This window comes from Pteropus medius, unplaced genomic scaffold, assembly GCF_902729225.1.
Source record: "Pteropus medius unplaced genomic scaffold, Ma_sr-lr_union100, whole genome shotgun sequence".
NCBI lineage: Eukaryota > Metazoa > Chordata > Mammalia > Chiroptera > Pteropodidae > Pteropus > Pteropus medius.
The window spans coordinates 1,163,204-1,183,848 of record NW_024356333.1 but is presented as its reverse complement, the minus strand read 5'-3'; the positions used below and the strand labels follow the sequence as shown (position 1 = coordinate 1,183,848).

At 46.3% G+C, this 20,645-nt stretch overlaps 1 protein-coding gene across 8 annotated transcripts in view; it reads right to left on the bottom strand.

Moving 5' to 3' along the window:
- Positions 1–693: 693 nt before the first annotated feature.
- Positions 694–20,645, bottom strand: part of PRKAG2 (protein kinase AMP-activated non-catalytic subunit gamma 2) — a 188,918-nt gene continuing 168,966 nt past the window's right edge. For 4 of the 8 annotated variants that reach the window (XM_039861251.1, XM_039861252.1, XM_039861249.1 and 1 more), the window contains 10 exons: positions 20,063–20,144; positions 18,953–19,011; positions 17,015–17,060; positions 15,421–15,475; positions 14,327–14,453; positions 11,545–11,710; positions 11,167–11,204; positions 9,985–10,131; positions 4,723–4,816; positions 1,663–1,939 (listed from right to left, as the gene is read on the bottom strand). In XM_039861251.1, coding sequence (XP_039717185.1) covers positions 1,908–1,939; positions 4,723–4,816; positions 9,985–10,131; positions 11,167–11,204; positions 11,545–11,710; positions 14,327–14,453; positions 15,421–15,475; positions 17,015–17,060; positions 18,953–19,011; positions 20,063–20,144 — 846 coding nt within the window. In that variant the 3' untranslated portion in view covers positions 1,663–1,907. Of the gene's footprint in view, positions 1,940–4,722; positions 4,817–9,984; positions 10,132–11,166; positions 11,205–11,544; positions 11,711–14,326; positions 14,454–15,420; positions 15,476–17,014; positions 17,061–18,952; positions 19,012–20,062; positions 20,145–20,645 lie in introns of those variants that run through there. The other 4 variants (XM_039861245.1, XM_039861246.1, XM_039861247.1 and 1 more) reach the window with 2 other exon arrangements.

The window sequence follows — 20,645 nt, the reverse complement described above, 5'->3', positions numbered from 1 at the left end:
TTCCTTCCCTCCACTCAGGGCTTTTCCCTTTTCACTCGGCCGCCTTAAAGTGCCACTTTTCCTTATTCCCAGGACACCGAGCGGCACACTGACTGTAACCGGGGACAGATGCTCTTAGATGGAAACAAGGGAAAAGGGACCTTCTGCGTTAGTGGTAGTCGGACATCAGATGAGGCAACACACACAGGTCTCCGAACAAACACTGGGGCGCTTGACATGTCCGCACAGCTCAAAACCCTCGGTACTCCGAGAGGGTCAGGGACCCGCTGGATGTGCGTGCGTCTCGTGGGAAGAGTGAGAACACGTTTCTTTGTAAGTGGCCCCAAACGTTTCTGAAGCAGCAGATACACGGCCTGTGCCTGATACACCGGGCAGTCTGTGCACACGTGTGTGTGACACAAGGGGCCGACTGAGAAGAGATGCTTTGAGTTTCAGAACTGCATCGTTTTAGCAGCTTTGTGACTTTTCCCCTTCCTCCCAAGCATTATCATTGGCCTAAGTCACAATCACTATTCCTATGGGGAAAACACATCTATATACATACACGCACTCTCTCCCATATTTGGCCTACTAGGGATTGAAAAAATTGATATCTAAGCACAAGAAAATCTGCATGGCAATTTTTAATGCAATATGTTCTCTTTAATGGAAAGAGAGTTTAAGAGTCAAATCATTTTTTCTGATGGAAAAAAATGTCTGAGAATTCATGTTCTTTATTTGGAGAGAAATATCTGAGAGACACTGTGTGAAGAATTTTAATTATATGCTGAAATGCATGGTATTTTAAAGATTTTTATAACAAAATGTTAGATAGTAAGATTTATTTTTTTCAATCTGAAAAAAAACAAAACAAAACGAAACCCCAAAACAAAAAAAAAAAACCAAACTATACTCATATATACAGTGTCAACATCTTCAGAGCACTTACATTGGGAAACATTGTTTCTCTTCAACCTTATGACAATACTGCATATGTCACAACAGAGTTACAAAAACAATCGCATCAGCAGTCATACAGACACCGTGATTTTACATTTTAATACACAAGGAAAAAACCAGACGTCTTCCTGGCACTGTTCCCTCGTAACGCTGCCTGCGTCCAGTCCAGCAGACCAGGTTTCCACACGTGCTTTTAGAAACTTCAGCTTTTCAAGCCCAACGGTGGCTATTTTAGAAGTCGTATCCTTTCCAGATCCAAACTTAAATGAGAAATTTGCCATTAAAAAAGAACCAATGGTTCGTTAACGGGTCTGGTGACGTTTACCCACCAAAAGATGTGTAAAAAAAATTGCATGAAAGTAAAAATAAATAAAGCTGTTGTAAAGCACTAGAGTTCAGGACACTTAAACAGAAAACTGTCATTAAAGTTTTAAAAAGTAATTATCCTCAAATTACAACTGTTCGACAAATCTCAGGAAAACAAACTGATTTGGTAAAGGTTCAAAGACTTTCACACTCCAGCACAGTGTCATCTCACACAAGGACATGCTCCCGCTGTGATGGGCAGTAGTGATGACATATCGCTGTGTTCTGACCTAAGGCACTAGATCTGAATATGCCATACACTCGCCTTATGTCACGTCACCTGTTATATACCAGTGAATTCTTTGAAATGAAAAATAATAAACATTTCAGGACACAGTGCACTTAAATGACATACAGCATTTGAAATCTTTCAGACAAAGGTCTGAAAACAGTCTTTTAATGAAGCCTGAATCTTCAAACATAGTCTTTTTTTTTTTTTTTTATGCTTAGTTTCCACATCACTGGAGAAAATACCCATCACTAAACCCTGATATACATTCTTAGCCATTTTCCTCTCCCCCAGCGCAGTCAGTGTTCACGAGGCAAAGTGTGACCTGGAGTCGTCATTCAAGTTCCCCACGAGGGCTTCTCCATCCCAGCGGTCACTCCGTTTCTGGCTCCTTTTGTTTGGCACCTGTCAAGAGAGAAAACGAGTTTCAGAGCAATAGGAAAACCTGTCGCATGCCCTCCCTGACGGCGGCCGTGGTCCTCCCCCTCGGTGTTGTCTCCGTACCCCGCAGTGTCCTAGTGGGATGTTCTAGCGGCTGCAGGGGACAGAGAGGCGGCGACAGAGAGGTGGCTGCAAGCTCCCACCCTCACGGACCGTTCCCGTAGCGTGCTTTTACTCCATAGTGCATACCTACTGTAATTCTAAATGTGCGAGATTTAATTTGAAAGAGGGTTCTGCTAAAACATTCTTAAAGACGCGTGTCTTTGTCTTAGTAAAGGTGCAGAGTATTTGCATTGTGCGTACACGTTCGGCCAGGGCCTTTTAAAATGGGTGGGTAGGGAGAGCTTCCGCTTTTCTGGTGACAGCAGTTTCTCTCCCGTTTGTCATCAGACACGGAAGACGCCGGGCTTTCGAAAGAGAGGAACAGTCTATAAAAATGAAGAGGCTAAAAGCCTGTGGCTGCTGCCATGAGACTGTGCACCGGCTGCACACGCAGGGACTTAGGTTCGTGTGGACAGTCTGAGTTACGTCTGACAGTGAGCTACTGCCGATACCACTAAAGACGTTTTAAAAAGAGAAAACGTGATTATATCAGTCAACATCCTTAACGAGGAATTGTGTCTATTAGCCGGTACCTTTTATTCACATAACATGGATGCTTTCTAAAAGGGCCTCCTGCTGATTATTCCCTAACATCCACCAGCGGTGCTTGTCCCGATATGGCGCCTCATCCACTGTGCACACAATGCTTTCACTCATGTTTCTGGTTTCGACTCAAAGTATCTTTGAAGGGACAGAAGGCCGGTCTGCGTGTTCTGTAGTTGACGGAGCGCAGGTTGACCGGGGTGGCAGCTTGCCCAGGCTCACATGGCTCCGGAGGTGACCGGCAGCTCGCCAGGCTGGACTCCTAGCTGGATGCGCGTGTCAGGCCGGCTCCAGGCCCGACGGCTGCCGACCTGACGCAGGTAGTCCCGTGGGGCTGGAGCTCTGCCCCCAATGTTCACCTGTCATCCCGTGACCAGGAACACGGAGCATTCTAAATAAACAGTGCTACACACACTACACTGTCAAGAACGCCGATTCATCTGTCCCCATCTTTATGACATCATCGCCGGTAACAGACCCTTCGGATTCCAGCTGCGCGGTAGGCCCCTCCCCGCAGACGACCACGGCCAATCTGGACGGAACTGTAAACTCATCCGGCCCAACGTTCTCACAGTTTGTGACACGAAGGCAGAGAGCATAAAGACTTGGGACGTCAACTGTTATCACCTGGGGTAAAAGAACTTGTTTGCTCTGAGTCCGCGATGCACAGAGAATCCTGGGTGCTGGACAGACAGGAGCCGAGGCTGGGCCTGGCTCCCCTGGGAGAGGTGTGTGTCCCAGCCCAGGGCCAGCCTCTTCCTGTCGTGCACAGGTGCCACTCTGGACTGGTCCTGTGCCTCCGCTCTGTGGGGGTTGTCCCCTTCCAGGGTGTGTGCTCGGGTCACTGCCCGTAGCAGCCCACACTGGGTGACCAGAAGGCAACCTGTCCATTCTTCTCTCTTCTCAAAGGTATCTGGAGTCGTCCCACTTTGAGGTTATCCCGAATAATGCTGTGAACAATCCCACATTCATTTAACCATTCTGTCAACATCTCTCGATTATAAAGGTCGTCGTGAGTTTCATGTTCTCTAATACCTGAAATTTTAAGCTGCAGCAGGCCCCATGTCTAGAGTTTTTGGTTCAGAAGATGTGTGTGTGGGGTCCCCTCAGGGTGCTTTTCTGACAAGCCCCAGGTGCCGCCCGCTCGGAACCACGCCCCGGCGTTCGCAGTCCAGCTGGACCTTCCTCGCTGGGGGCAGGGATTCCTGTCGCTGACTGTAAAAACTGGTCCTAGCTAGTTTGATTGACTTCTGAACTAGAGAAAAATCAATCCCGTAGCACACGCACACTTTAATGTTTAACTTCTAAGAGTTCAAAGTGTACATCACTTAGTCTCTTGGTCTCGGTCTTGGCCTTGGTCTCTGCAGCCCAGGACTGCCCTGTTTGTACTTGATGGGGGTGGGGAGGGGTCGAGGGCCACGGATAAAGGGAGGGCTGATGGCTTTAGGACTCCTGCAGCCCAGCCCACTAGGACCCTGCGTGACACAGGGACAACACCATGTCCTTTCCCCCAGTGCCCCCTCCTCCCTCCCTCCGCACTCTGTGACCTGAGAGCTGGCTCAGGGAGACTCTGGCAGAAAACAAGTTTAGCCATCAAGCCGTTTGGTGGTTGATGTAATGTCCATAAGCTATTAATGGAAAAGAGTCTGTGTTGAGGTCTTCCGTTCTGTGTACTCAAAACACTAGAAAGCTTATTTTCTTTTTAAGGGGTAGATGGTTTCAATAGTTCGATCCCAAAGGACTTCCCTCCTGTTTTCCAGTTAGCAGTCCTATGACTAAAGCAAAACCGAAGCGGTCTTAGGTTTATAATGGAAAAGGTTATGATGAACATGGCAGTGGACCCTCGATTACGCGGGCCTGCTGGGCACTAACAGGATGCGTGCCAGAATGCTTCCTACAGACTTTTCTCTCTGTCACCCAAGCAGAAGAGTAAAACACTTCAAAACCACAAAGACGACGAAAGTGGTTTACAGGATAATGCACGGAAAGCCACGGCCTGTAGGTGGGAGGTGGAGAAACAGCCGTCTGCTGTGCCCCAGTCCCCAGTCTGGCATGGGGCGGGGTGGGGGTGGGGGTGGGGGGTCGGAAACCGGCGCCCGTACCTGGAGGTGTGAGGATCAGGGCCTGCAGAATGTCTGACAGGGAAATAATTCCCACGATGCTATCCGCGTCATTCACCACCACCAGCCGATGGACCTGCAAACGAGAAGAGCAGGCCCCACGAGAGGGTTTAAGTAAACAGTTTTAAAGTGTATTAGAGAAAACTATTATCATACACCATAGAACGAATCCATCTCACAAACGGGAAAAAAGCAACAACATATACAACCATATATTGGTTTCTAATAGGTATCAGATACTATTTTACATGAGAAAAACGTCGAAATGAGCCCTGAAACTAACAGATCGTTGCCCTTAGAATGTTTATTTTTTACTGTGCTTTTCTCTATGAAGTTCACATCTTACAACACTGAGGATGAGTGGGCCGTAGTAAAGTGAAATGGACTGCACTCTCTCTACTCGACGGTCTCTTGTAAAGCAGTGGCCCACATGCTGAGGTGTCACTACAGAACATGCTGGAAGCAGGGGAGGGGTGAGGAAGCATCGCGCTTCTTGGACGTAGGCGCTTTAGAACTTACTGCTGGTCCGCTACGGCCTTGGAGACCCTCCTCTCCCAACGAGGGTTCAACACCGCAGCCCCCGCTGCTACCTCGTGCGGGGCATAGGGAGGAGATGGAGAGAGGCGGAAATTGTATATATATATTTTTCACCCAGTCCCCGACCCCTCTCCTGTTCGGCAACCATTGGCTTGTTTATCTACGGGTCGGTTTGTTTTGTTTATTCTTTTGTTTTGTTTTGGATTCTTCGTATAACTAAAATCATTTGGTATTTGTCTCTCTCTCAGATGTATTTCGCTCAGCATAATACACTCCAGGTCCATCCAGGTTGCAGCAAATGGGAAGATTTCCTTCTTCGTTGTTGCTGAGTAATATTCCATTGTACGTGTGTACCACGTCTTTATCCAGACGTCTAGCGACGGACACTTAGGTTGCTTCCATGTCTCGGCTACTGTAAATAATGCTGCGGTGAATATAAGGATGCATGTATCTTTTTGAATTATTATTATTTTTTTTTGTAAAAATAACCAGAAATGGGATTGCTGGATCATACGCTATTTGTACTTTTCATATTTTGAGGAAAGTCCACACTTCTTTCCGAGTGGCTGCACCGATTCGCAATCCCACCAACGGTGCAGAGGGTTCCCCTTCTCCACACTCACCAATGCTTGTTGTTTGTTGCTTTACTGACAATGGCCACTCTGACAGGTGTGAGGTGGTATCTCCTCATGGTTGTGATTTGCATCTCTCTGACGATTGGTGATGGTGCGAATCTTTCTCATATGCCCGTCTCCATCTGTATGTCCCCTTTGTGGAGAAATGTCTATTCGGGTCCTCTGCTCATTTTAAAGTTGGATTTTTTTTTTTTGGTGTATGTGTTAAGTTGTATGAGTTTCTGTGTGTTTTGGATATTAACCGCTTATTGGATGTATCGTTTGTGAATATCTCCTCCCACTCGGTAGGTTGTCGGTTTGTTGATAGTTTCCTTTGCTGTTACAAAACCTTTTTAGCTTGACGTAGTCCTACTTGTTCTTCTTTTGGAAATTGCCCTTGCACAAGGGGACATTAAAAAAAAAAAATTTTAAGACTAACGTCCAAGAGTTACTGCCTATGTTTTCTTCCAGGAGTTTTACGATTTCGAGTCTTACATTTAAGTTTTTTACCTTTGTAGTGGCTTTTTGAAATGTGTGAATTGCTATATTATTTGCCTTTACTTGTGAGATTTTTTTCCTTTCTCGTATTTTCTTATTTCTGGTTATGGACTTTCCTTTCCTGCTTAAAAAAGAACCTTTAATATTTCTTGTAAGGCTCACGTAACACGATGAACCCCTTTAGTTTTTGCTTGTCCAAACTCTCTCTCCTTCGGTTCCGAATGACGATCACCTTGCTGGGCAAATTATTCCCGCTGCAGGTGCCTTTCCTTCAGCACTTGATGCTGGCCGCTCCCCGCTAGCCGCCTGCAAAGCTGCCGCCGAGAAATCCCCACAACATTGTGGGGGTTTCCTTTGTCTGTAACCGGTTGTTTTCCCCTCGCTGCCTTGAAAACTGTCTCTTCATCTTGAACTTTTGCTGTTTTAATTAGAATGTGGATTGGTGAGTCTTTGAGTTCGTGTTTGGAAAACTCTGCGCTTCCTGGACCTGGGTGTCCGTTTCCTTTCTCAGGTAAGGAACGTTTTCAGCCATCATTTCTTTGAATAAAGTCTGTTCCTCTCTCTCTTCCTCTGGCAGCCCTCTAGTGCGAAGGTTCGTGCCCTTGACGTTGTTCCCAGGGGTTCCTTAAGTGACTTCATTTTTCCATTTAAAAAAAAATTTTTCTTTTTGCTGTTCTGCCTGCCTGGCTCGCACTAGTCTCTCTTCCAGATCCTGGGTCACCTTGTCACCGCATCGCTGCTGGGTCCTTCCAGCCTGTTTTTCGTGATTGGATTCTTCGGTTCTGACTGCTTAGCTCTTTCTTATGCTAATTCTTTGTGGAGAGTCTTCCCTAAGTTTTTTCTGTTCCACTCTCAAGTTTGGGGAGCATCCTTAGGAGTTTCTTTGAATTCTTTATCGGCAAATTATCTCCATTTCCTTGAGGTTTCCGGTCCCTGGGGATTTTCCTTCTTTCTTCATTTGAGACGTTCTGTCTTTTCATATTGTTTGACTTTCTAGGTTTGTTTATATGAATCAGACAAATAGCTCTCTTAGTCTTAAAAAGAAGCGACCTCCGTGGGGGCTGTGTGTGCCAGGTGGCTTTGGGAAGCTGGCCAGAGGTGGGCGGGCAGTCACCTGGAGCGGCTCTGGGCAGAGGGCCGCATGTGTGCGGTGACACCCCGCTGATCCTATCTGCTCCCTGTTTTCGGAGCCAAGATGGGCCTGGGCAGTGTGGCTGGAAACACGCTGCGGTGACCTTGCAGGTGTCCGGCGCCCTGTCGGGGTGGTGGGGCCGGCAGGCAGTGGGCTCACGGGGGGCACCCCGACCCTGCTGCTGCAGTGTCCCCACCTCCCCTGTTCGCTCCCCTTCCCTCGTCTGGTCGGAAGCTGTCCGGGCCGCCCTCAGCGGTCCCTCCGCAGTGACCGCTCTCGGCCCGGGCAGGGTTCAGGGCCCTCGTGCCACCGTCTCGCAGCTCTGTGTCCAGTGACACTGCGCTGGTCGTGCTTTTGACACCATGGCCTGCTTCAGGTTAAAATCACTGTCATCTTCCTCACGCCAATCAACATAAATTTCTTTTAAAAGTTTCTTAGAAAACTTGGGTTCTTCAATAATCCTATGATATAACACCGTTCTCAACTAATTAAAATGATGATTTCCGTCTGGGACACAGCGCGTTTCATAGTCAATACCGGACACAGTCTGTTGTCAGCGGTAACCATCGTGTGACCTACTGAAGGGCCAGGGGGACCACGTCACCTGGAGAATTAATTCTGCCGGACAGAAATGACTACCAAAACATTTTCTCACCATCTGTGGCTGAGTCTAAACTTTACGGATGAGGTATCTAAAAGCCAGTGTGACGTGTGTCATATAAATAAACAGTCATTGCATGCAAATCACTCAGGGGGAAAAAAACATAAACATTCACAGCTGATACCGCATGCCCTTCTCCTAACAATGCCGAAGCTAAAAACTGGTCTCGGCCCCGTCCCCCCACCCGCCACCGCGAGGAGTCATCTGGCGAAAGGAATTATTTTAATGAGGAAAAACTGTCAAGATGGATAACCTGAGAAAGCTGTTCAATTACATCTTTGTTTTCCGTGATCTATTTCTCATTACGGTGAGATTTCTGTTCACCAGATGAACTTAAAGGACCAGCCAGGTACTTTTTTCTTTTACCCGACAGCAACATGTGCTCACACAGGAGCACGCCGGCACGGCCCAGCGCCGCCACGCGGCCAGCCACCGGTAACGCTGTGGCGCCGGTGCCCACCTCTGTTCTGTGTGGCTGCATGCAAATCAGCACACGGAATCACACACACGAATCACACACACGGAATCACACACACACACACACACACACACACACACACACACACACACAGCCCATCACTGGCCTTCCAGCAACATGCTGATGTTTTCCCATAGCAACGTCTTCTATGACGTGGCTTTGAATTATGCACATAATTCTAAGGACAGTAATAAAAGGGAAGACCTATTTCTAAGTCAGTTAGAACCCTGCGCAAAAACAAGTAGTGATGAATGTTAAATTTAAGCAGAAAAGGAAAGACTTCGTGTTGAGATTCTGCTGAAACACATTAAAAGCCGTGACGGCCGAAGCTGGGGGAGCCACGTCGGACGAGGCCAGGGCGGGGTGGGCTGAGCACACTGGGGAAGCGGGCCGGGTGGGTCTCCGCAGCCTCCTGAGGGGGCACTGCGTTCCGACGACACGCTACATCCGTCGCATGTGCCTTTCAGGAAGCTGGCTAAGCTTGCCTGTTATTAGCCCGAAATAGAATCGGGTGCTTTTCTTGGACTATATTCTTTTGCATTTATGATGAAAAGCAATAAAGCAGACTTTTTATTATGAATTCATTTTGCCTAATGAGGATTTGTTCCTTCTGGAACAGTAGTGCATCCTTCAGGCCCAAAGAGTGACGAACAGGATAATACTCTCTCCGTGTCTAATGAAAAAGGGAATAAAATGATTTGGGGACTAGGTATCCTGTACTAGCTAAGCTCTAAAATGATCTCACTTATCTTTTATTCAGCATGTCATGCAAAGTAACATGAAAATCCTACAGGCAGTGGGTCCGATGGGGCCCGAGGCCTGACGGGCAGGAGGCAGAGTGACTAGACGTTTACTGTTTCTCTAAACCAGGAGAGAGAGACGCTGAAGAGAGAAAATGACTTAAAGACCAGAATATATTTTACGATTTATCATTCACTTTGTTAAAACCATATAATTGTACACTTTTAACTTTAACCTCACAATATCCTGGTGGGACCTAAAATTCTTGAGACTTTTGTTTCCTCGAGTATGTGTTTTTTACACCGTGAATGTATTTTACCAGTTTATTTGATTCCGTTATGCTATTAGGACTTCTAAATTCAATTCCATCCGAAGGACATTCACAGGTGACCTACTATATGCCAAGGGACATGCCAGGTTCTGGAAGAGGGACCCTGTGCTGTCCCACTGAATTCGAAGGCGGCCTCGTGGGCCGTCCCTGTCACTGGGGGTTCCTGAGGCGCCATCACTAGTCAGTGCTTGCCGCAGTATTGCGGGGGGCGGGGGGCGGGGGGCGGGGAGGAATCGGGCGCAGCCTGCTCACCTCAGCCCTCACTATTCTGTCCACAATGGTCTCCAGCAGTTCCAGCCTGCTGCACTTCACGACGCCCTCGAAATACTGTGAGCGGTGCTGGAGTGCCTGGGTCACTGTGATGTCTAGGTTATTGTATGTTTTTTCAGCAGCAAGGTTCTGGAAGAAAGTAACAGAATGAGTCATCTCCTTTCGATTCACATTCGTGACCAAATTCGTAGTTTAAAGCAGTCTGATTTTTAAGCACATAACTTCTTATCTTAATTTAGTACCGGTTTATGCCGTGAGCACCGCTGTCACCATCTTATCAATAATTAAAACTTACAAGGTGTAGTACCTTGATCGTGAGGCGACCTTGTTAAATTCTGACTGCGAGTCTTTTTAAAGATCCCCCCCCATTCTTAGAGGGCTCTATAACCTGGTGGACGAATAACGGGGTGCCCAGTGCCCCAGGGCTAAGGAATCTGCATCAGTGAACTCGGGGTTCTGATTAATCTTAGCAGGTCCCACTCGACCAAATTCCAGTAAGCATATTTTTGGTGTCTATTAGAATACATGAAAAAAAAAAAGGTTTGAGACAGATGCAGAATATTTAATGCAGGGGTCAGTATTATGGCAAAAAAAAAAAATAGTGTGCTTCTTTGGGGCTATTCAAGTTTCAGTTCCCTTAGAAATAACATAAAACTCTAAGGAAGTGCATTTACAATGAATGAGGAAAAAAGCATCAGATAGAAAGATATTGCACTAAAATCAAGCCAGTAGATTTAAACTAGGGATTAAAAAACAGGACTTCGCACAACTCTAACAAATTTGCTGTTGTCTTCTTTAGAACAGTGTCCCCAATCATCACACCACGGGATGTACGTGACCAGGGACCTCCAAGTTCACGTGTGTACTAAGCACGTGCCTGTTGGCGGAATAATGTCTCCCTCACAGAAACAGGACCATTTAAAATATATACATATGGTGTAGTGATGGACAAGCTAAACATGGACTGAAAAGAATTATAAAATGCTACTAATATTCACTGCTAAGCCAATGAATGTTAGAAATACAGTTACTACGGGGAATCTATGGCATTTTCTGATCAGAGCCTCATAATCAAAAAAGCTAGAAATCATTAAATTAGGAAAAACCATAAAAACATTGTTTTAAAAGCATTCTAGATGACAGGTTTAACAAAATAATACTTACAATTACATCGAATTTGGAATAAATATCTACAACTTTTCCTAAAAATGAAAATGTGTGTTAGAAAAATGTCTTAGAAACCGATAACATTTAAAATCAATCTTAATTAGGTAATTATTAGGAATGACATATTGCTAAACGAAATTAGCTTGTCGTTTTTCAAATGAACATGAAATCGCATCTTAGTGGAAAATGTGAAAATATGCCCGTTGAAAATCCTTTCCCTGAGTGCTCCTGGGTGCTGAACCTTTTTCACCCTAAATTTCCACTTCCCCCACTTATCGCCCATGCTGAGTTGCTGATCTCATACGCGAGGCCATCGAACAGTGGCTTTACCCCAATGAGATACACAGCTGTTTCCGCTCATGGCCACACACAGACCTGACTCGTCCACGACAGGCAGGGCGGACACCCGTCTCTCCACGAAGACGTTCAGGGCCTTGATGATGGGCGTGTCCGGGTGTATGAAGGCGATGTTGTCGTACGTGCCGATGCCCAGGGCGCCCAGGTTCTGCTTCATGAAGGCAGGCTTTGGCATGTCGGACATCTAAACGGGGCGTAGGGACAAGTGCGCTAGAGCCCAGGGACCTTCGTCACGTTCAAATGTCCACTAACGTGCGACAAATTAGCCTTTCCTAACTGGGATGCCTGAATTAACGTGAAAACGTGACGTGTAACAACTGTCCCGTTCAAACCAGCTTACGAGTCGTTCTGTTTAACTACTTGGTAAAATACCGCAAAGCACTAGGGCTGTACATTTCCCCCTTGCTATCACCCACTGAAAAAGGGGACGGAAGGGAACGCAGGTCTGTTTGGAAGTTAAGACCCAGAAGGCACCAAGCATCCTTCACTCTTAATTACTCCTGTTAACTCCTGGTCCTGCGGCCACCGGCTATTACTGGGCAGCATTGAGACCGCGCACGTCCAGACCCAGGGTTGGGTGGTCTGAGCCGTCGGCGGCTACTCACAGCGCCCCAACTGTCTACTGGGAATAAAGGACAAGCCAGCTGAACAGAACTAAGAGCACCTTTGAAAGTTAACTGATTTTTTTTTTCCAGGGGCTGCTTTAAAGGAGGAGGGAGAGGTCGGAGAGAAGTCTGGGATTACGTTCGACTAAAACGAAATAAGGTCTATGGTTCGAAAATCCACCTTTTATAAAGGGTACAGTTGACTCCATCCTCCTGGTGTACCTTATAATTATCAGGAAAAGGTGAACAATTAGAAGAAACAAAATGTTCAAGTCAAAGAGTTCATCAATATTCAAATCATGAGACTCCTAGAAATTTAGAGAAAAGAGAGAGACCTATTAGGTCGCCTGGCCCGTGTCGACGCGGGACCTCCCCTGCTCCGCGCTGCGTGCTCGGGCTAGCTGCCGACCCTCTCCAAGGGCAGTGCTGCTTTTTCTCAGAAAACGATCTCACAAGTCAGTAAACATCAGGTTGCACTGTCTTTCAAAATCTGCATTTTTATCTGAAAACATCTAGCTAAATATTCTAAAAGCACGATGCTAGTGACCATATTGGCCCAAATATAAGGCAGCGCCGGCAGAGGCGGCCTCTACGCTGCAGGAGACACCGAAGGCCCGTCTCGAACTGCCAGTCCTGCGGCAGCGCAGCCACGGAAATGGGCGGGGACCCGGCCACCTGCACCGGGGCGGCCCGGGGTGCGTGGACCCTGAGCCAGGGCCTCTGTGCACAGAGGATCTCAAATGCTGCCTGCCAGGACAGCGGGAGGGACGAGGCCTCGGGGGCTGAGCCAGGCCATCAGGTCGGCCTGCTCCGCCACTGCCGGCCGTGACCTGGGCAGTTACTTCACCTAGCTTAGTTTCATCACTTAGAAAATAGGATCAATACAAATACCTACCTGGGAGGGTGGTGGTGAGGATTAGCTTTATCACACGGACTGCCTAGGACAGCGCTTGACTTATCATAAATGCTTGCCGGCATTAAGCTCTCCTGACTAATAGCATTTTAAAATGATTAAAGGGTGACTGGGCTAACAGCCTGGCACCTGTGGGCCCGGACAGCACAGCCTGGCCCAGGGTTCTGTTAAACCCCAACACTAAGGTGACGGTATTTGTGGCCCGCGGCAGACTAAGAGCCTGAGCGTGACAGACGGAGATCTGGCCTACACTAGTGCACGTCCCGACTTCTTGTTGAGGCTGGCTCGTTACCGAAGTTCACGCTTTTCTGTAATCACGTCTCCTTCCTATCTTCTTAGCCTTTATTTGAACGTGAAGAGTTATTTTTACACGTAAAGTATTAAAATAGAGGGCTGGTTTGGTGGAAAAGTTATTTCTCCCAATAGCTGAGCCCTCTGGGCTCCTGTGCCCAGGAGCGGGGTGGCCTGGCGCTCGGGCTCCCACGCGTCCCCCAGAACGCTACTGCTTCCTCACCGGAGGCCCTGGAGGAGGAGGTGGGATCGCCTGGTTGATGTAGAATTTTAGTGTCTATTGATTTCTTTTTTTTTTAAAACTCTTCAAATGATCTCTGAACCGTGAGTGAGGCCTCCCACTGGCTCTAGCTGACCAATTCCTCTTAACCTCAAACTCAGTGCGTGTAATTAAAAGGAAAAACTCAAAGCCCTCTGGTCCTTCCCAGCCTCGTTAGAACTGCCAGCCAAAGAGGTTCCGAGCCTGGGCGACGACGAAGCCATCTCGTTTCAAAGGCAGCTGAGGGAACCTGCAGGTGAGACAGCCTGCATTCGGACCAACATGGTGCTCTCTTACCCAAAGGTCACCTGCTTCGGGTTTTCCTCTCAATGCTGCAGTTGATAAATCCGGGGACAGTACTTTTGAAAGTTTCCAAAAGCATGATACCGATAAAGCATCCTAAGGAATTTACTACAAACATTGGCTCAGTTTATCTTGTATAGCAGTTCCTTAATGGGACTAATTTGCAAATTGCTTTAATCCCCCGTTTTAGAAGTATTCTCATTTAAAGAGAGAATTCCAAGTGTTTTATTACCTTGGTCCTTGCACTGACAGGTGACTGCTTTTTAACTGGAATCAACTTTGAGAAGGCACAGTTCAAATAGTAAGTTGAGAAAATGAAGTTTAGAAATGGAGACCTTAAAATCACTTCTCAGGGAACAGGAGCCAGTTTACTTGAAGTAAATTAAAGTAGATGCAACTATGTCTTTAGAAACACTAAAAGCTACTTACAAAAAGCTGGAGGAACTTGAGGATTCTTTTGTGGGTAAGTATATAAAGTGCATTCCCACTGATAGGGTCAATAACTGGCAATCTGTGGATTTTATTTTTGATCAACGAGTATACAGCATCGAAGAGGCTGCGGGAAAAGCCATTAAAGTTGTTAGGAGGCTTTAAAGAAAAATTAGAAAACTGTGGACCACCCCTGCTTTAAAAGCATTTTCAGTGTTTTTATATTACAATCATAAAAGGTTGATTGACTTAAAACAGTGTTCCGGAAAAGGTTTAAATTGGAGATCTCGGTAAGTTGTTTTTCACAATCTGTGTTAATCTCAGATACAGGTGTGAGCTACAGATCTCTAGTGGTTTTTTTTTGGTAGTGTGTTTCATGCTTTTATTTGAGGAATGACAAGCTGGCCCCGAGGAGAACTACTGGACCCCACCACGAGCAGCAGGAGGCGGCTGGGGCGCGGGCCCTGCTCCGGCCGCCGACTGCACGGCCTGCTGGCCGCGGCCCCGCTCGGCCAGGCCTCTCCTGTGACTGCCGGGCCGGAGGCGTGGCGGCTGTCTGTCCATTGGGACTTGGACACGGTAACATTCCACATTTCCTCGCCCGAGCTCGAGTCTTAAGAATGCCAATGTGGACATGTACCAGTGCCGACCCCGAAGGCTTGGATGCAAACGTGTGGGTGCTAGAGGACCCCCCCGAGAGGGCGGCCCCCTCTCCTGACCCCTCTGGACCAACGTCTGATAGAGACTGACAACTCGAACGTACGTCAGAACCACGGGGCAGCTGTGTTAGCGCATTTCCTGGGCGCCACTCTCCAGACTGGCTTAACGGCCGAGGGTGGAGCCCAGGAGTCTGCGGTCCTAACAGGCTGCAGGTGGCCTGATTCACAGCTGCGTATATGACCATCTTCCTGGTCCATTACAGCCCTCTGCACCAGCAATGGCTGTGATTTCTACTGTCTCTAATTTACTGAATTTAGTATCAGAATTAAGGAGGCTGGCCCTTACCTAAATAAAAAAATTAATCAATCACGGTAACAGAACAGATAAATCTGAATGAATGAACACTTTCAAAGGAGAAAACTTTACAAGTTTACCTTGCATCTGGAGATATATTCACTAAAGGCTTAAATGTTTCTTGTAAATAAAGCTCTGTATTTATAGAAAGAAAACATGCAATTAGTAATGAATTTGCTGTTTGCAATTATTACAGAAATTAAAATGCCCTTCAATTTATTGACATAATGCCCTTCAATTTATTGACATTTAATATACTGAAAACTATTGTGTTATAGTTATGGCTATTTTAAACAACTTCCAAACTGTTATTAGGATGTTGCCTTTGTGGAAAAATTAAATATTTAAAACCAGTATTATAAGAGATATAAAAATCAGAAGTGGAAAAATCTGAAAAAACCAATACCAGCAGAGGTCACTGGAATGCTTCCGAGTTACTACCGCCTAAGCATTAATGAAACCCTTCAAAACTAATTTTCCTAAGTTAAATAAGTCATAGCAGACTTTGTTCTTTAAATGTTAAGTTTTCTTTTACCAAACTAATGCTCGAAATCTGCATCTTGGGGATCTTTCTAGTAGAAATTATCCCTGTAAGGATCAACTTTAATTGACTGAAGTTTCTATAGAGATGGCATTCAAGGATGTCCTGATGTTATTGTCAGTACTGAATAACCATGTAATGTCAAAATGTAAATACGCTTAAACCTTGGCCTAACGTTACTTACACAGTAGAATCTGATGGGAGCTATGTGTCTTGGTATTGTTACGTATTATCTTCATAACAGGCAGTGCTAAGATATGGATCCCATGTCGACTTACTTTTGTTTAGTTTGAACTGACAAAGCCATCAAATCATATGGAATTACGAGTCCTAGCCCTTTAGAGAATGCTAACGTGTTCAGATTTCGCAGCCCGTCACAAAGACTCCTTATCCTACCAAGCAGATTATGGGCAGTACAAAGCTAAATTTCGATTTTAAATTCAAAATTTCCCTTCAACTGGTCCCTCCATTTCTATCCAGGCTTCTCCCTGAACACCTGCAGAGGCTTCCTCCTCGGTGATTCCCATACAGGCCTGTATTTACGGCATTCCCGCTGACTGCTCTCCATCCATCAGCATGATGGGTCTCATTGAGCCACTTAAAAAATGCCTCTATTTCAGCAAAGGATATTGTCATGATGAAGGGTGAACTTCAATGTTACGAAGAAAGCAATCTTGAAGTTTTCGTGTTATTTGATCCAGATCATCTGGTTTAAGATTTATTTGTTTTATGTGTCTCCATAATTTGTAAAGAAATAATTATTAAATGTAAAAATAGGTCCTTGCTTTTGTTAATCTCAGGCATTTCTTTGGTGCATTTTCTATACAGGGGCAAATGTGGGGGGTGGTAATACTTAGTAGTGAATGGGCAGGGGAGGGGTGCTGGTCAGCTTGCTCCCCTCATGTTCCCAGCCTGAGTATGAAGACTTGCTGCCTGTTCTCTACAAATTTCTATTAAACAGAATGCATAATACGTATAGTAGTATGGTGTGCTAGAACACTAAGACAGAAATAAGTTTTAATGTAGTTAATCGTTAAGCAGAAAGAAAGGGTCTGTGAAATTAAAACATCTTACACACTAAGTAGAACTTTTTTCCCCGATATGAAAAGTTTTAAACACCCAACAATAGTTACCTCTCCATGTTTCAATCTTATGTTCCTCTAATTCATAAATCTGTACCTGGAAATAAGAAAAAACCTTATTTATAAGTGTTAATACAACATAAAAAAGACTTCGTAACTACTGCTGAGTCCCATAATTCAGCAGATGTAAACAAGATAATTCAGAAATATTGGCAATACGAAAAACAAAATACATTTTTTGAAGATAAATGTTTTATAAATTTAAAACAATAAGCCAGTATATTTTCATTAATTTGGAATTTTCTGATACACTTAAATTTTAGAACACATGGACATATATACTCATTCCTTCTTTCTGAGGATGCAGAAGATTTTTAAAAAGGGCAACTGGTTAAACCAGGTGCTTGGATTAAGTTGCTGGGGCAGTTTACTCCTGGCCCATAACACGCCACTTTACAAAGATGCCTGGGCAGTTAACACAAAGTCACTGTGGAGTCCTCAGCTGTTTCAAATCTTACCACTGTCTAGTGGCTATTCTTGGCCAAGTTACTCAACCTCTCTCAATCTGTTCCCTTCCTAAACAACTGGATTAAAAGGGCGCGTGAGACAAAGTGCCTGGTACTCAGCGCCCCATATTCCCCCCGCCCCCCCACAGCCTCCCACCCCAGCTTTTAAAGAAATGAGCAGGCCTCCTGCCAGCACTGGATGGGGACGTACGGGGCCCCTTCGTGAAGCTTCAGATCCACTGGTGGGCAATGTGATGGCGATGCCACTGGCGATGGAAGACAGAACGCGCACTCGGTCGCTCCGACAGGCTTAGCGCCGGGCGCAGAGAAGGTGGGGTGCACAGGTGAGGCCAGGAGCCGCGGAGGAGGCCGGCTCCAGCCAGGCCCTGCGTGCCCGGGGGCCTCACACGAGAGCCGTGAAGGCCAGGAGGACAGACTCCCCCACACTGCGGGGCAGGGAAAGGCCAGGTGCAGAGGAGGGTGGGGCGAGGGACACGGGCCCCAACACGCCTGACGGTGACCCGACGGCCTGATGGCGGGTTCCATGTCTGGGAGAGAAGGCCAGGGCAGCGCTGACCGTGAACAACGTGACGGAACAAGGCCAACAGGTGATTTTCACAGCGCCGGAGCCGGCGCAAGACCAAGTGTAGGGCAATAAGGCAGGTGTAGCATGCGGGTCGTGGGGTGCCAGGGCAACGGGAGGAAGCAGCAAGGGGCTTAGAGGCTAAACGGGGAATGAATGAATGAATGAATGAATGAATGAATAAGAAGGCCTCAAGTATGAGGTGGGAAGTGTGGTGTTGGGGTGTGTGTGTGTGTGTGTGTGTGTAGGTGCAAAGATGGGTAAGATGCAGTCTCTACGTCAAGAACTCACAATCCAGCCAGAAACCCGGACACCCTCACAACAGCACTTGTCACCCGTGCACCGCTGACTTCACGGGCTGGATAACTCTGCGGCAGGAGCCGCCCTGGGCCCTGGGCACTGCGTCCCTGGCTTCTGCCCACTGCACACCATTCGAACCACCGAGAATGTCTCCAGACATGGTCCGATGTCCCCTGGGGGATGAAATCACTGCCAGCTGAGAAACGCTGCATGACAACTGACCGGCACACAAGCCGGGGAGTGCCGTCGGGGCACTAAGGGGAGTGCCGCACCTGAATGGTGCCCGGCTCTGCCCGAGGGCACTAACACAGGGACCTCTCCATCACCGAAGTGATCCTTCCACCTGATTCCGGAAGACTGGAATCTCGACTTGCAGGGACCGAGGACGGGGGAGTGTGACAGTGAAGTTAAGGAAGAAGAGAAGCCACATCGAGAAGGGCAGGCTTCCTGTACCTTATATATGTATTTGGAAAAACCAACCTCCATCCCCGAACCAAAAAAAGAAAAAACGAAGTCTTAATGCCCACACACACAGCCCTCTACACACACACACAGAAAGACACAGCTCCCATCAGTGACATAAGGATTTCTGGCACTTACCATGGGTGATTTATAGTATCTATGTAGTATATTTATGAAATCTGTAATTGTTAGCATTCCTGGAACAAAGAATTATATGTTAAATAGGAAACTATGAAAACGTAAATGAAAAATCTCAAATTACAGGCAAATCTGGAAGTTACCAGAAAAGCTTCTAAAGAACCCATGTCAAGCACAATTTAATGTGTTATTTAAAACTATTAATGTTATTGTCTATACCCAACTAAGATACACAAATAAGCTGAAATTAAATCCGACAGTAAATGGAATGAATCACAGTATTAGGCAATTCAATGAGAGAAAACTTAATGAACGTTATAAAATATCACGAAAGACTTGCAGCTACCTATAATTTCAAATACTGTAAAATATAGAATATTCCAGAAACTCTAGAAACGTGACACTTCTGGGGACACGTGGGTCATTTCCTGAGAAGCATGCTAAAAACGATGGTTTTGCCAGTCACGGTATTAAGTGCTGTCTGTGTGCCAGGTGCCAGGACCACAACGATGAAGAAAATGTGGCCCTTTCCCCAGAGGGAACTGTGACCGAGGGGGAGGCAGACGCTCACTGGTAATTTCACAGTAATGTGATGCACAGCCAGAGAGCCGACAGCCACTGCCTGCTGCGATTTAGAAGATGAGAAACTATGGAGTTTGGGTATCGTACGTTACACGATGTTCCTGACAGTATAACAATGATTCAGCAAAGGTATCAATCACGTTAATGCCATTTGGTTGCCCCGTCAAAAGCTGTTCATCCGACGGGGGAGCAGGGATGGACCGCAGGTGTGCAAACGTGAGCAAAGGCGGCCGACCGATCGGTGTCTGACCACAGCCTCCCCCTCTCTCCCTGGGCACAGAACTGGCCCAGAACTGACAAGGTGCTGAATTAAAAGAAACTCAAATACGTGTAAAAAAGAAACTCAATAGAGTATGTGTTTTTGAATTTACTAGCAGCCCTACCTCACTCGGAGGCAAAAGCCAGAAAGGTCTTTTGATTTGGAAACAGGTTTACTAAGCTGAATTCCAACCAGCATCTGTTAAAATGCCTTAGGTTTCCTGCTTCCAAGGTTCCCCGTTTCAGACTCCCTCCGGGCACCCCGCTTACCTACAAAGCTTTGCTTTTTGCTCTCCCAGAGAGGCGCTGCCCGGACTCCGTTGGCTACTAAGGCGAAGAAGGCCTTCTTAACCTGCGTGAAGGTGGGTGAGAGACACGACACGTACTTTTAAAGACCACACGTCAGGGAGAAAGACGCCTTCGATAAAACACTCAGCCACATCTTATCAGATATCCTCAACACTGAGTTTTCCAAGTTTGGTAAACTAAAATAACTCTATTAACATTAGCAAAAACGCTTTTGTATTACACAGGGATTGGAGATTATTTTTTGAAACCGAAACAAAACAATTTCAAAAAATGTTTTCCTGTATCTAAACGCTTGTACACAAGGAGACGTTATATAGTTATTAAAACCATATAAAAGAATTACACTTCAGAGTTTAATTTCTCTTACGTGGTTATTATTAGTTCACTTGAAAACACTTGAAGTTATAGCAAATGACTTGAAATGGAAATTTCTTTTTCATCCGTCCGCTCACAAAACAAAGCATACTTTCTCATGTCCCTGAGGCTGAGAAAGGAAACGTGTGACAGACGCTATCTGCGTGTCCTTTTATGTCTTCGAGAGACA